We start from the raw sequence: 16,073 nt of genomic DNA, 5'->3' as shown, positions 1-16,073 counted from the left end.
TGTTGGCCTGGGCTAACTGGACTGGTTGCCCTTTTTTGCTGTGAGTACATATATATAAACAATACAGCGCACGTTGCACAAGGAGAAGCTGTAGGGGAGAGTGATGCCGTTCCTGCAAGCACGCCACAAACAGAGTCGCCTGAGGTATGCAAAAGCACATTTGGACAAGCCAGTTACATTTTGGAAGAAGGTCCTGTGGACTGATGAAACAAATATTGAGTTGTTTGGTCATACAAAAAGGCGTTATGCATGGAGGCAAAAAAACACGGCATTTCAAGAAAAGCACTTGCTACCCACAGTAAAATTTGGTGGAGGTTCCATCATGCTTTGGGGCTGTGTGACCAATGCCGGCACCGGGAATCTTGTTAAAGTTGAGGGTCGCATGGATTCAACTCAGTATCAGCAGATTCTTGACAATAATGTGCAAGAATCAGTGAAGAAGTTGAAGTTACGCAGAGGATGGATATTTTAGCAAGACAATGATCCAAAACACCGCTCCAAATCTACTCAGGCATTCATGCAGAGGAACAATTACAATGTTCTGGAATGGCCAACCCAGTCACCAGACCTGAATATCATTGAACATCTGTGGGATGATTTGAAGCGTGCTGTCCATGCTCGGCGACCATCAAAGTTAACTGAACTGGAATTGTTTTGTAAACAGGAATGGTCAAATATACCTTCATCCAGGATCCAGGAACTCATTAAAAGCTACAGGAAGCGACTAGAGGCTGTGATTTTTGCAAAAGGAGGATCTACAAAATATTAATGTCACTTTTATGTTGAGGTGCCCATACTTTTGCACCGGTCAAATTTTGTTTAAATGCGGATTGCACATTTTCTGTTAGTACAATAAACCTCATTTCAATCCAGAAATATTACTCAGTCCATCAGTTATTAGATATATGAAACTGAAATAGCTGTTGCAAAAACCCAAATTGTTATAAAGCAAAAAGGTTAACATTAATAGGGGTGCCCAAACTTTTTAATATAACTGTAAAAGGTAATATCCTGCAACATCCAGACCATAAATCAGGTAATAGCCTAATGTATGTATGCTATTTTTAAAACAAAAAAGGATAAAATACCTTGTGACAATGGGATATATGTAGAATCATATCTATTCGTAAACAGCATATAAAGAAAGCCCTCCCCTCCACCCAAATGATTTTTTTCGCTCACATTTATACATGTATGAGTATTGACCCACTTTCTTGATCCATATTTCACTTATCATATTTGATATAGATACAGTATTTGCACAAATCTATGATACCTCTATGACTAAACCCTTTCTTTGGGACTTTCTATATCACCATTATACTGTGTGTCACATATAGTCATTCTTTTCATATACATATAAATATTATAAATATCTGATTACACCTACACAGGGCATTAGTTCCAAATACTATTAACAAAATGCACCAGCAAGCAGGCTCCATTATTTCATTTGATATCGTTACATGTTCTTCTTTCATTTATTATGTCCATCTCGGCTCTTCTGTTTTTCACATGAACCTTTTGAAAAAATGATATGTATGATAATTTATTTACTTTCTGTATTTTATATTTTTGTACATAAATTTAGATAAACCTTAACAAAGCCTGATAAGAAGCCGAAACTTTGGTTTATCCTCCTACACACATGGTCAAAATGGTTGGTACCCGTCGTTTCATGAAAGAAAAACCCACAAAAGTGACAGAAATAACTTGAATCCGACAAAAGTAATAATACGTTGAAAATCTATGAAAATGATCAAATGAAAGTCAGACATTGCTTTTCAACCATGCATCCACAGAATTTAAAAAAAAAAATAAAACTCATGAAATAGACCTGAAAGAAATGATGGTACCCTTAACTTAATATTTTGTTCCACAACCTTTTGAGGCAATCATTGCAATCAAATGATTCCTGTTACTGTTAATGAGACTTCTGCATCTCTCGACAGGTATTTTGGCCCACTCCTCAAGAGCAAACTGCTCCAGTTGTCTTGTGTTTTAAGGTTGCTTTTTCCAGACTGCATGTTTGAGCTCTTTCCAAAAATGCTCAATAGGATTTATTTCTGGGCTCATAGAAGGCCACTTCAGAATAGTCCAATAAGCCATTCTTGGGTGTTTTTAGCTGTGTGTTTTGGGTCCTTATCCTATTGCAAGACCCATGACCTGCAACTGAGACCAAGTTTTCTGACACTAGGCAGCACATTTCTCTCTAGTATCCCTTGATAGTCTTGAGATTTCATTGTACCTTGTACAGATTCAAGACACCCTGTGCCAGATGCAGTAAAGTAGCCCCAGAACATTACTGAGGCTCATCCATGTTTCACAGTAGGGACAATATTCTTTTCTTGATATGCTTCATTTTTCCGTCTGTGAACATAGAGTTGATGTGCCTTGCCAAAAAGTTTTTTTTTTGTCTCATCTGTCCATAGGATATTCTCCCAGAAACTTTGTGGCTTGTCAACATGTAGTTTGGCAAATTCCAGTCTGGGTTTTTTATGGGTTTTTTTTTCACCAATGGTGTCCTCCTTGGTCGTCTTTCATGAAGTCCACTTTGTCTCAAACAACAACGGATAGTGCGATCTGACACTGATGTTCCTTGAGCTTGACGTTCACCTTGAATCTCTTTAGACGTTTTTCTGGGCTTTTTTGTTACCATCCATAGTATCGGTCTCTTTGATTTGTCATCAATTTTCCTCCTGCGGCCACATCCAGGGAGATTGGTTACAGTCCAATGGATCTTAAATTTCTAAATAATATGTGCAACTGTAGTCACAGGAACATCAAGCTGCTTAAAGATGGTCTTATAACGTTTACCTTTAACATACTTGTCTATAATTTTCTTTCTAATCTCCTGAGACAATTCTTTCCTTTGCTTCCTTTGGTCCATGTTGAGTGTGGTACACACCATGTCTCCAAATAGAGTGAGTATCTGTAGCCCTATATACAGGTCCACTGACTGATTACAATATTGTAGGCACCTGTGATGCTAATTAGTGGATATGTCTCTTTTGTCACATTATTTTCAGGAGTACCATCATTTCTGTTCAGGCCTGTTTCATGAGTTTTATTTTTTTTAAATTCTGTGGATCATGGTTGAAAAAGCAATGTCTGACTTTCATTTGTTCATTTTCATAGATTTTTAATTTAGTATTAGTTTTGGCAGATTCAAGTTCTGTGACCATTGTGGGTTTTTCTTTCATTAAACAAGGGGTACCAACAATTTTGACCACGTGTGTATGTATGAATTGGACAAATCATTAGATTGGATTTTATTACTTTCTCTACTGTCTCTGTGTGCCAGTTATTTTTTCTGCTAACTATACATATACATATATTAGCTCAGCTGATAAGTGCTTTCTGTTCTTTAACCATTTTGGTACAGTTTTTGTCTGCTATATCACATTTTACACTTTGTAATTCATTTTATTTACAAGTCCTTTCTATTATTTGAATACATTATTGCCGATTATAAGTAGAAGTGTCCTCATATAGCTAATATTTATTTTATAATTTCTTTTAGACATCCTTCCCGACTGCAGACTGCGGCATCACTTCTACCAATGTCACCAGATGAATATGAGGACCTTACCAAGCTTGTTGGATCAGCTGAATTTGACATTGTATGTTATTTATAAGGAAATTCTGTTTTCAGCCATTTCATTTTGTTTTTCTCATATATTATCAGTAAATATTCTAAATATGCTCAGTATGAGATTACAAAAATAAGGAAAGGTTTTTTCCAGGTTCAGAATTACAGGTAATTTTTTTTGTGACAAAAAGCCAGACATACAACACAGGGTTCCCAACTTGATTTTTATTTTTTTGGACAGCTTCTCAAAAAATCATGGATAGCCAACTTTTTTATGGATACATTAGATGATCATAATAAATCATTAAGATTCTAAGTGATATATGTCTATCACCATAATTCCTATATGAAGACATCAGCTGTATTCACTGTGATCTGTAAAAAGGTGATAAATATAGTCTCTCAAGCTGCAAAAGAAAATCACAGCTACAGTGCCTTGCAAAAGTATTCTGAAAGAAGTGAAAACAGGGAGCGCATGTGAAGAGTCTCAGGGCAGGAGTAACGGTGAGACCGGTAATTAAAACTGCTCACCTGGAGTGGTTGTGCAGCCCTCGCACAACCACGGTAATAGACGGGAGTGTAATGTTCCGCTGTCAGGAGGATTATCCGTAAGATCCTTCCAGGGAGACGGATTCCTGTGAGCCTGATCCAGCCGCGGGTTAGTGGAGGGAATAGGTGTCCAAAAGGTCTTGGTTTTGATGAAGCCTCCGTTTAAGCAGCTCTTGCCATGGACCCCCGAAGGGGGAAATAGGTATCAATAAAAGTGAATCATGGTCTAAAGGAGCGCTATGGAGGTCACAAATCGTTTAGTAAGTTTTATTTGTTTTATTAAAGCCATCAGGTGGCTTTGATAAAACAAATAAAACTTACTAAACGATTTGTGACCTCCATAGCGCTCCTTTAGACCATGATTCACTTTTATTGTTGCGAAAGTATTCGGCCCCCTTGATATTTTCAACCTTTTCCCACATTTCAGACTTCAAACATAAAGATAAAATTTAAAATTTATGGTGAAGAATCAACAAGTGGGACACAATTGTGAAGTTGAACAAAATTTATTGCTTATTTTAAACTTTTTTTAAAAAAAAGCTGCAAGTCGCTTGGGGTATGTCTCTATCAGTTTTGCCCATCAAGAGACTGAAATTCTTGCCCATTCTTCCTTCGCAAACAGCTCGAGCTCAGTGAGGATCGATGGAGAGCGTTTGTGAACAGCAGTTTTCAGCTCTTTCCACAGCTTCTTGATTGGATTCAGGTCTGGACTTTGACTTGGCCATTCTAACACCCGGATACGTTTATTTGTGAACCATTCCGTTGTAGATTTTGCTTTATGTTTGGGATCATTGTCTTGTTGGAAGACAAATCTCCGTCCCAGTCTCAGATCTTTTGCAGACTCCAACAGGTTTTCTTCAAGAATGGTCCTGTATTTGGCTCCATCCATCTTCCCATCAATTTTAACTATCTTCACTGTCCCTGCTGAAGAAAAGCAGGCCCAAACCATGATGCTGCCACCACCATGTTTGACAGTGGGGATGGTGGGTTCAGGGTGATCAGCTGTGTTGCTTTTACGCCAAACATATTGTTTGGCATTGTGCCCAAAAAGTTCGATTTTAGTTTCATCTGACCAAAGCACCTTCTTCCACATGTTTCGTGTGTCTCCCAGGTGGCTTGTGGCAAACTTTAAACAACACTTTTTATGGATATCTTTGAAAAATGGCTTTCTTCTTGCCACTCTTCCATAAAGGCCATATTCGTGCAGTGTACGACTCATTATTTTCCTATGGACAGACTCTCCCACCTCAGGAGAGACTGACAGACAGAGAGAGACCGACTTCGACAGAGAGAGAGAGATTGACATCGATTTCAATGGGTGGAAAATGCATCCATAACACACAAAAGAAGTGACATGTTGCTTTTTAGAACGCAGCGTTTTGGCAAAAAAAATCTGCAGCCAAAACGCTGCGTTCTAAAACGCAATGTGTGGATGGAATTTGCACAATCTTCATAGATTGTGCTGGGGACGCAGGACGCATGTGTATACTCTGCAGTGCAAAACGCAATGTAAACGTATGAAAAAAACACAACGTGCGCACGCAGCTTATCTGTGATTCCTGTAAAAAATTTCAAATTTTGATTCACCTGACCAAATGACTGTCCATTTTGCCTCAGTCCATTTTAATTGCGCTTTTCTCAGAAAAGATGGCAGTATTTCTGGATTGTGATGATATATGGCTTCTTCTTTTCTTGGTACAGATTTAAAACCTTCACCTCCCAAGCCTGTTTTCACCTTCCTGACTAAACCCAATTTTTTTCAATTCTGACCAGTGTCACTTTATGAGGTTATATTTCTGTAATGCTTAAATATATTCCAGTGATTCTAAGAATACTTTCTTGTGACATATTGTACTTCATATTAGTGGCAAATTTTAGTCTATAATATGTCTGTTTATTTATATAAATATCGAAAATTTGAAAAAAATGTCAACATTTTAATTTTTATGCCCAGAAAGCATATAGCTATATCACACAAAATATTTAAGAAATAACATTTCCCACATGTCTACTTTACATCACTAGATATTTTTGAAACATAATTTTGTTTCATAGGAAGTTAGAAGGGTTAAAAGATTATTGTGGACAACATGTCACATTTCAAGAGATCCTGACATGCCAAAACATCAGAAATTCCCACAAATTATGCCATTTTGGAAACTACACTTCCTGAGGAAATCATCCAGGGGGGTAGTGAGTAGAGATGACTGAAGCTGAGGTTCGGTTTTCGAACCAAATACCAAATTAAAAAAATCAAGGCTTGTTTGCTGCCGGCAAACCGAACCTCCACGGAACCGCTCATCTCTAGTAGTGGGCATTTTTAACTCATAGGCGATTCACAGAATTGTAACATTCAGCTGAGTAAATTAAAAATTCACAATTGTTCCAATAAAGTTTCTTTGGCCCTAAGTTTTTTTTAATTTTCAAAAAGGTTAATTGGAGAAAAAGAATGGTATAACTTTTTATGCAATTTTTCTTGAGTATGCCAATACCCCATATGTGGTTGAAAACTATTTTGGAGGCATAATGCAAAGCTCTAAAGGGGAACGAGTGACATAGAGGAGTGCAGATTTTGCTGGAATGATTTGAGGGTGCCCTGTCACATTGGCAGAGCCCCTGACTTGCCAGAAAAGCAGCCTCCCCATAATTAACGCTACTTTACATACTACACCCATCAATGAATTCATCTAAGAGTACAGTGAGCATGTTGTCACCACATGTGCTTCACAGAATTTTATACGATTAGGTGAAGAGAAAATAATTACATTTTTACCACATAAAGTCTGTTTTAACCTTTGCTTTTCCATTTTCAAATGGGAAAAAAGTGGCACCAAAATCTGTCACAAAATTTCTGCTGAACATGGCAATACCCAACATGTGGCTGTACAATACAGTTTAGCCAAATGGCGAGACTTACGATGGAAAAAATGCTATTTGATTCTTGGAGCTCAGATTTTCCTAGAATAGTTTGAAGACTCCATATATAGAACTCCTAAATGCGAGAAGAGCTGAATTCCCCCAAGTGACCCTGTTTTGTAAATTACACCCCTCTGAGATTTTATCTACAGGTGAAGTGATAATGGGTTGTTTCCCAGAAACAAGCTGCGATGGATGTTGCCGAGTGAAAATTGCAGATCTGCCATTGTAGTGCCCAGTACATTGTAGTGCCTGTACATTGTGCTCAGCTTGTGCATCTCGAGACATAAGGCCACTTTACATGCAACGACATCGCTAACGAGATGTCGTTGGGGGTCACGAAATTCGTGACGCACATCCGGCCTTGTTAGCGATGTCGTTGCGTGTGAAACGCAGGAACGACTGTTAACGATCAAAAATACTATATCGTTGATCGTTGACACGTCGTTCTAATCTCAAATATCGTTGCTGCTGCAGGTACGATGTTGTTCGTCGTTCCTGTGTAAGCACAGATCGCTATGTGTGACACCGCAGGAACGAGGAACAACATCGTACCTGCGGCCGCCGCCAATGCAGAAGGAAGGAGGTGGGCGGGATGTTACGGCCGCTCATCTCCGCCCCTCCGCTTCGATTGGGCGGTCGCTTAGTGACGCCGCTGTGACGCCGCACGAACCGCCCCCTTAGAAAGTAGGCGGTTCGCGGGCCACAGCGACGTCGCTAGGCAGGTAAGTATGTGTGACCGGTGTTAGCAATGTTGTGCGCCACGTGCAGCGATTTGTCCGTGACGCACAACCGACGGGGGCAGGTGCTTTCACCAGCGGCATCGCTAGCGATGTCGCTGTGTGAAGTGCCCTATACTTCCTGTAAATCAATCAGGCTCTCCTCCCTACAGAAATGCCACATCTGGATGATAAATGTGGTTTAGGCACACTGTAGGGCTCACAGAATGGAGGTGGACATTTGGATTTGGGAGCACACAATTTGCTGGATTTCTATTGGGGAGGAGAAATAGCACTATTCCAGAGCCTCTGTATTACCAGTAACACGAAAACCTCCTAGATTACCATTGACAGATAACGGACTTGAGTGGAGACTTGTTTTTTTTTTCTGGATTGAGTTGAAGCTTTTATTAGGGATATCTTACATAAATTTTGGATCACATTTATCCTGCTCTGGGCACTTACTTAGGAGTTTCCATCTAAATCTCCAAATGACATGATTTTTGTCGGAGGCAGAATGAATATAAAAAAGCAATTTTTTGTTTTGTTTCTTTTTTGCACCGTTCACCTTGTGGTGTACATGAAAAGACAGCTGTATTCTTCAGGTCAGTTCTATTACTACAATACCACAGATATTTAATTTTTTTCTATTGTGCTACTATTTCATCATAAAAATGATTTTATAGAAAAAAAAAGAATTATTTTTCCATCACTATATTCTGAGAGTTATAGTTGTTTTATTTTTTCACCGTTGGAGCTATATGGTGGCTTGTTTTTCGCGGGACAACATGATGTTTCAGCAATACCATTTTTATTTACATGTAACTTCTTGATCGCATTTTATTCCACTTTTTTTTTTTTTTATTTTATTGATTGGCTCGTTCCTGATGCAACAATACCAAATACATGTATGTGTCCTTTTTTTGTTTACTGTTACATAAATATATGTATTTCTTGGTGTAATGTCTTTTTCATTTTATTGTTCTTTATTTTGTGATTAATATATTTTATATATTTTTACTTTTTTCCCACTTTTTTTACTTAAATGCATTACACCTGTCAGTGTTACACTGACAGAACGCCTTTTGACTATGCTCGTGGCATGGTCTAACTACAGGACAACATAGCTAGCAGACTTGAAGGTCATTATTTGACTTCTGGTTGCCATGACTACAATCGATAGCCCACGATTACATTACGGGGGTACCGATCAGGTGGGAGAGGTAGCTGCCTCCCTCTCCTGTCTCCCTAAATGTTGTGATCGCTACTGATCATGACATTTAGGGGGTTTATCAGCCAGAGGTGGTGCAGGCCCTGGCTTTGACAGCCAGAGCTTTTATGCCAGCATGATTGCAATGATGTAACTGGATAACTCGTTTAATGTCTAAACTTTCCGTAAAATATAATGTCACATATGAAATATAGCACCAGAATTTATTATATATATATTTGCCATTAAAATCATGATAGAATATTACACAAAATCGCATTAACTTAGCACTACCTCTATACGGATGGTGCTAACCAAAATATGTTAAAAAAAATATACAACTCAGAAAAGAGGAAAATATTAAAAAGTTCAGTTTCACTGTCATAAATTTTAATACTATTTATCTTTAATATACAGAAAAGCAAACAAAAATATCTAGACAAAACAAATATAAACATTATCTACTTCTAAACCGCCTATAGATTTTAAACATCCACTTCTCAGTGTTCTGCATTGTCCATTAACATTACTGCATAGTAGAGCATCTTCACTGCAGGAGTGGGGAGCTCGCTGTATGACACAGCTAGACTACCCATATATATAAAGCAGAGATGGTTTATTGCCATCTCTGCCTTCTCTATCTTTTCATACACAATGCTAAGGCTACTCTAATCTGATGGTTTGGGATTCAAAGCTCTGTGAATGCAAACCCAAAAACTGGTAGGTCTGAAAAAACAGTCCAGCTTCCAAAGTTTATTTAATCAGACAACCAGAAAAAAAAACTATGTTTTGACCCTCACAAGTGTCTTTGGCAAATACTTAATCTGCAGAGGTTACTGAAAAAGATGATGCCATTAAAGAGAATCTGTCACAAGGTTCTTGCTTCCTCATCTGAGAGCAGCATAAAGCAGCATAAAGCAGCTGACAGAGACCGATTCAAAAAATGTATCATAGATATAGCAGAGATGAATCGTCGTGGGACCTTGTGTGGATTACGTCGGGCTTGCACGGGTGTTTTGGGGGTTAATAAAGTGGTGATAGAGAGTGTTTTTTGTATTTTATTCCAAATAAAAAAATGTTGGTGTTTGTATTTATTTCACTTGCAGATTAGTAAGGGGGGGGGTTCATAGATGACTGCCATTGCTAATCTAAGACTTATGGCAGCTGTGGGCTGCCATTAACCCCTTCATTACCCCAACTTCCACCGTACCAGGGCAATCGGGAAGAGACTGGTAAAGCGCCGGGCTTGTCACATCTAATGGAAGCTAAAATCCCTGGCGGCTGCAGGTTGCTATTTTCAGGCTGTGGGCAGGCAATAACCACGGCCCTTCCCAACCTGAGAATACCAGCCCTCAGCTGTCGGGCTTTTTCTTGGCTGGGTATCAAAATTCGGGGGACTGCACTCCGTTTTTATATAATTTATATAAATTTTATTTTTTTAAAAAAAAAATGCCACATGTGGTTCCTCTTATTTTGATACACAGCCAAGATAAGCACAGGGCTGGAGGCTTAAGCCTGTAGCTGTATGCTTTATCTGTGCTGGGCATCAGAATATGGGGGGACCACGCGCCAATTTTTGTGTTTATTTATACTGTATGATATTGAGGCACATAGCGCCTGTGATTGGATATATATATGCATCTTTGTCGCCAGAGGGGGAGGCGGGACCCAGGCATAATTTCTTAACAGGGGCCCCAAGCTGTCAGTGTCTGCCCCTGAACCGCTACATCATGATGTTCTCAAATTGCATGACAAAAACTTGCTGGCACATTCTCTTTAACCCCTTCACAGCCTTGGACGTATATATATGTCCAAGGTCGCCTTCCCCTGGTTACCATGGGCTTCGGCGGCAAGCCCGCAGTAATCCCCACATATGTCTGTTGATTGGTTCAGCAGACATATGCGACTGCAGCATCGCTCTGGTCAGTTAGGCCATGTGCCCATGGGGACAATGTGCCTACGGACTATCCCGCAGGTTTGTCCACAGGTTTACCGCAGCTGCTGCCCGGAATCCGCAGCTATTCATTGCTGCGGGATTCGAGCATTTTTGTTACGGTAAACCTGCGGGACAAGTGCGGAAATACCTGCGGAATTCCCGCCCTGTATCTCTATAGTGGAAAGGCAGGAATTCCGCAGATATTTCCGCATTAATAATTGACATGCAGTTACGTGCAGCTGCGGGACATCCGCAGCATATTCCGCAGCCGCACATACTGCAGCATTGATACAGCACTCCCCAAATCCCATAGGATAACATGGGGAGTGTTTGTACTTGCGTTAACCTACAGATTTATCTGGAAAACCGAGATAAATCCGAGGATTTTCCGCAGCAAAGTCCATGGGTACATTGACCCGTGGGCAAGAGCTATATGTAACTCACCTCTGGAATGAAGTGACTGTAGGACAGGTAACAACAATCTTTTACTCACTGTTATCAGCCACTACTGGGGGAGGTGATTGTAGGACAGGTGACTACAATCTATTACTCCCTGTTATCAGCCATTACTGGGGAGGAGACTGTAGGACGGGTAATTACAATCTGATTTTTATTTTTTTTTTGCTGCTATGACGCCGATAATAACATGCATGGAGGAACTTACCTTTATTACGTCAGCATGGGGGTTGGCTTTACCAGTACCTCCCTCTTTTTTGGGAGGTGTTATGAACTCCATGTTTGGTGTACTTTATTGTGTTCTATTGCGTAAAGCCCACCCCAGTGTGATTATCACCAACCCCTCTTCTTTTTAACCTATCATTGCTTGCTTTTCCTGTCTTACTCAGTCTTCTTTTGGAGACTGACTTCACTTGTATTATGGGGATGCAGCAATCCCCCTACCATCACTTTGAATAGTTTGGAATGGGTATATAAAGGGACAGGTCAGTCTATTTGGCAGTATCCACCTCATTCTGGGACATCTACAACGAACTAATGGCCTCTTGATGAACCTGAAGTACAGGAGAAACGCGTTGAGGCTGTCCTTCCTGAACAAATGCATAAATAAAGAAAGTTTTTTTGTTTTTTACTTTTTTTCACTGATTTGGCTTGTCATTCTTTTGCTCGTCTTTTTGAAGTTCCATTCACCCTAGCCATTTTTTTATGGACTTTTTGCTTTTTTCTATTTAGCTATTTGCAGCAACTACTCTCATTGTGGTCTTTACTTTGGCTATTATGGTTATTTAACCCCTCATAGTCAATTCTTCATATTGTGAATAACTTTTGGTACGGGCAGGTTCTAGTTTAGGGACTCCTTAGGGAATCCCGGGGAGAGTCATCGGTGAGCGGGGGCGTCATTTGCTTTTTTTAGGGTGCCGACCTCTGCAGCAAGGTAGGACCATCCCTTAGGGACATTCATAGGGCCCTGTAGTATTTGTATATTGTATAAATTTACTCTCACTACCTTATATCGTCTAATTTCCTTTCTGTTACCTTTTTTAATGGAGTTTTTCAATAATATCTTCACTTATTGTGTTTTTAAAGCATATTTAATAAATTTGTAAGTTTTAGGAATATTTTTCTGTTAACCAACTTTTTGGGTTCCTCCCATATTGTTAATTGTTAGCTTTTGATTAAGACACACCTAAGATAAGAATTCCTCTAAGGCCTCCTTCACACGTACGTGCTTCCGGTATGCGTTTGGTTAGTTTCCGCACGTATCAGAGACACGTACACACGTAGACCTAGGTATTCCAATGGATTTGGATACACATATGTATTTACGCACGGAACGTGTGTCCGTTCCGTACATACATGTGTCCGTGTGTTTCACACGGCAACATGTCCGTTTTCTCTCCGGCATCACGGGTGTCACATGGAACGCAAACGGGTCACACGTGACATAAACGGACTACACGGATGTGTTCCGTGTGACACGCACTGGAGAAAAGACATGTGTCTGCAAAAAAAAACAAAAAACTTTTCTCACCTTTTCCAGCCCTGCAGTCTCTGCCGCTGCTGTCACTTGCTGCCGACTGCCGCTCATTATGCTAATTTAATATTCACTTCACTGCGGCCGGAAGCAGCAGCAGCGGGGAGTCGGCAGGACCGGAGATCAAAGATCAGCACCACGGACAGCAAAGCCAGGGACAGGTGAGCAGAAAGTTCCCATTCTCCATGTGTTAACACGGAGAACACACGGAGAACACACGTAGGCAATAAACACGGCTCACAGAGGGCAAAACACACCTCTAACACGTCCGTGAAAAACGTGCGTGGTTTTTCACGAACGTGTGAAAGAGGTCTAAAAAAATTTTTAAGTTGCGACCACACAGTGGGTATTTTTAAAACTAATGGAATCGAACAGCATAGTATCTGGGAGGTAATACCGTCCCCTGATTCCTATCTGGAAGTCCTGACTAGTTTACAAAAGCATATCAGTAATATATTTATTTGTTATATATTAATTTTGGGTAATTATTTAAGACTAGAAGGGGCCTCGATTCTACGCATCGGGTATTCTAGAATTTACGTATTGTGTAGTTCATGTATGATTTTTGTTATATATATATATAGATGTTGTTGTGTGTAGTTACCAAGTGTTTGTGTAGGGGCTGTACATGTTCTGGGTGTTAAACCAACTCACAAAAAGATCAGATAACAAGATTAATATAAGAAAATCTTTATTTATCAATGAATTTAAAAAGAACGAGAGGGGGTGCAATAACAGAGAGGATACACAAGGTGGCATACCAGAGCAGCTGGGAGCAGACGAGTGTGCAATGTCAAATGAAAACCACAGAATAGCCATTGGATGGGACTTGGCGCCATTCCAGCTGTGAGTATGTGTGCTTATTGCTAAATAGCTGATTGCCACTGGTTTATGCCTCTTATACTTCTCTTGATTTGGGATTGTGCCTGAATACATTTAATGACACTTGCTGGCTTCCCCTTTACTCTTTAGTAAGGCTATTCTGTGGTTTTCATTTGACATTGCACACTCGTCTGCTCCCAGCTGCTCTGGTATGCCACCTTGTGTATCCTCTCTGTTATTGCACCCCCTCTCGTTCTTTTTAAATTCATTGATAAATAAAGATTTTCTTATATTAATCTTGTTATCTGATCTTTTTGTGAGTTGGTTTTGCATACTGATATAGATCAGAATATCCATCTTTATTTATGAGAAAGTGGGTGGTGGTACTTTTTCCCTATGTTTGGAGACCACCTTATTACATATAATTCCCAGTTTATTCATATCTTACCTAGGCTGATTGTTGGTGTTTTGTATGTTCTGGGTGTTGTCTGGGTGTAGCGGGGCGTGAGAGCGGTGTTGTTTGTGTGTTGCGTTGTGTGTCGTTATTTGTGGAGCGCTGTGTGTCTGTATCGTTGTGTATGTGTGTTGCGCGGTTTGTGTGGGTGTGTGTGTTTTGGGGGGAGGTATGTTTTGTGCAATGTGTGTGTTGTGCGGTATGTGCGTATATTTGTGTGTGCCGCGGTGTTTGTGTGTTGGGTGTTGTGTGTCTGCGGCGTTGTCTGTGTGTGTGGGTGTCTGTGTAGGGCGGTGTTTGTGGTTCCCAGTGTGTGTGTGGTGTGTTGTGCAGTGCGTGTGTGGCAGTGTGTGTGTGTGTTTTGGGGGGAGGTGTGCACCCCCCATCGTGGTCCACCCCCCATCGTGCTCCATCCCCCATGCTGCGCACCCCCCATCGTGCTCCATCCCCCATGCTGCGCACCCCCATCGTGCTCCATCCCCACTCCCCATTGTGCTCCATCCTCCATTCTGCGCATTCCCCATCATGCTCCATCCCCCATGCTGCGCATTCCCCATCGTGCTCCATCCCCCATGCTGCGCACTCCCCATCGTGCTCCATCCCCCATGCTGCGCACTCCCCATCGTGCTCCATCCCCCATGCTGCGCACTCCCCATCGTGCTCCATCCCCCATGCTGCGCACTCCCCATCGTGCTCCATCCCCCATGCTGCGCACTCCCCATCGTGCTCCATCCCCCATGCTGCGCACCCCCCATCGTGCTCCATCCCCCATGCTGCGCACCCCCCATCGTGCTCCATCCCCCATGCTGCACACTCCCCATCATGCTCCATCCCCCATGCTGCGCACTCCCCATCGTGCTCCATCCCCCATGCTGTGCACCCCCCATCGTGCTCCATCCCCCATGCTGTGCACCCCCCATCGTGCTCCACAATCACACATCAGACAGTAAACACTTCTCCCTGTGCCCACCAGTGGGCGGTCCCAGCAGCTGTGCTGCACGCCATGCTCCTCTGCCGACACACAGATCTGATCGCATACACTCACACACACACACACTCACACACATCCGATCGCATACACTCACACACACTCACACACATCCGATCACATACACTCACACACACACACTCACACACATCCGATCGCATACACACACACACTGACGATATCGCACATACGCGCTGACACACTCACAACATCCGGAGATACCACATGCTTCCGGCCATGTGATCCTCCGGCAGGTCCTGGAAGATCACTGCACAGTATCGCCGCCGAGAAGCAAGCGATATCACGGGATGTTGTGAGTATGTGGATGCGATCTGATGTGTGTGTGAGGTGTGTGTGAGAGTGAGTGTGATCTGATGTGTGTGTGTGTGTGTGTCTGTTCTTATGTGTGTGTGAGGTGTGTGTGTTCCGCCGCTGCAGGACGTGGATGCGATCTGATGTGTGTGTGAGGTGTGTGTTCCGCCGCTGCAGGACGTGGATGCGATCTGATGTGTGTGTGAGGTGTGTGTGTTCCGCCGCTGCAGGACGTGGATGCGATCTGATGTGAGTGTGAAAGTGTGAGTGTGTGTGTGAGTCTGTGCGTGTGAGTGTGCGTGTGAGTCTGAGTGTGAGTCTGAGTGTGAATGTGCATGTGAGTCTGAGTCTGCGTGTGAGTCTGCGTGTGAGTCTGCGTGTGAGTCTGCGTGTGAGTCTGCATGTGAGTCTGAGTGTGAGTCTGAGTGTGAGTCTGAGTGTGAGTCTGAGTCTGCGTGTGCGTGTGAGTCTGAGTGTGCGTGTGAGTGTGCGTGTGAGTGTGCGTGTGAGTCTGAGTGTGCGTGTGAGTCTGCGTGTGAGTCTGAGTGTGAGTCTGAGTGTGAGTGTGCGTGTGAGTGTGCGTGT

General features: G+C 41.8%; 1 protein-coding gene across 1 annotated transcript in view; it reads left to right on the top strand.

Annotated features, from left to right (window-relative positions):
• The window catches only part of STAT1 (signal transducer and activator of transcription 1), an 801,166-nt gene that overhangs the window by 762,179 nt on the left and 22,914 nt on the right, over window positions 1-16,073 (top strand). Inside the window, exon 23 of the mRNA XM_075317825.1 lies at window positions 3,524-3,623. Coding sequence (XP_075173940.1) covers window positions 3,524-3,623 — 100 coding nt within the window. The remainder of the gene's footprint in view (window positions 1-3,523; window positions 3,624-16,073) is intronic.

This window comes from Anomaloglossus baeobatrachus, chromosome 7, assembly GCF_048569485.1.
Source record: "Anomaloglossus baeobatrachus isolate aAnoBae1 chromosome 7, aAnoBae1.hap1, whole genome shotgun sequence".
In the NCBI taxonomy this organism is placed as follows: domain Eukaryota; kingdom Metazoa; phylum Chordata; class Amphibia; order Anura; family Aromobatidae; genus Anomaloglossus; species Anomaloglossus baeobatrachus.
The sequence above is the reverse complement of the archived record's forward strand: the minus strand, read 5'-3'. Positions and strand labels throughout refer to the sequence as shown.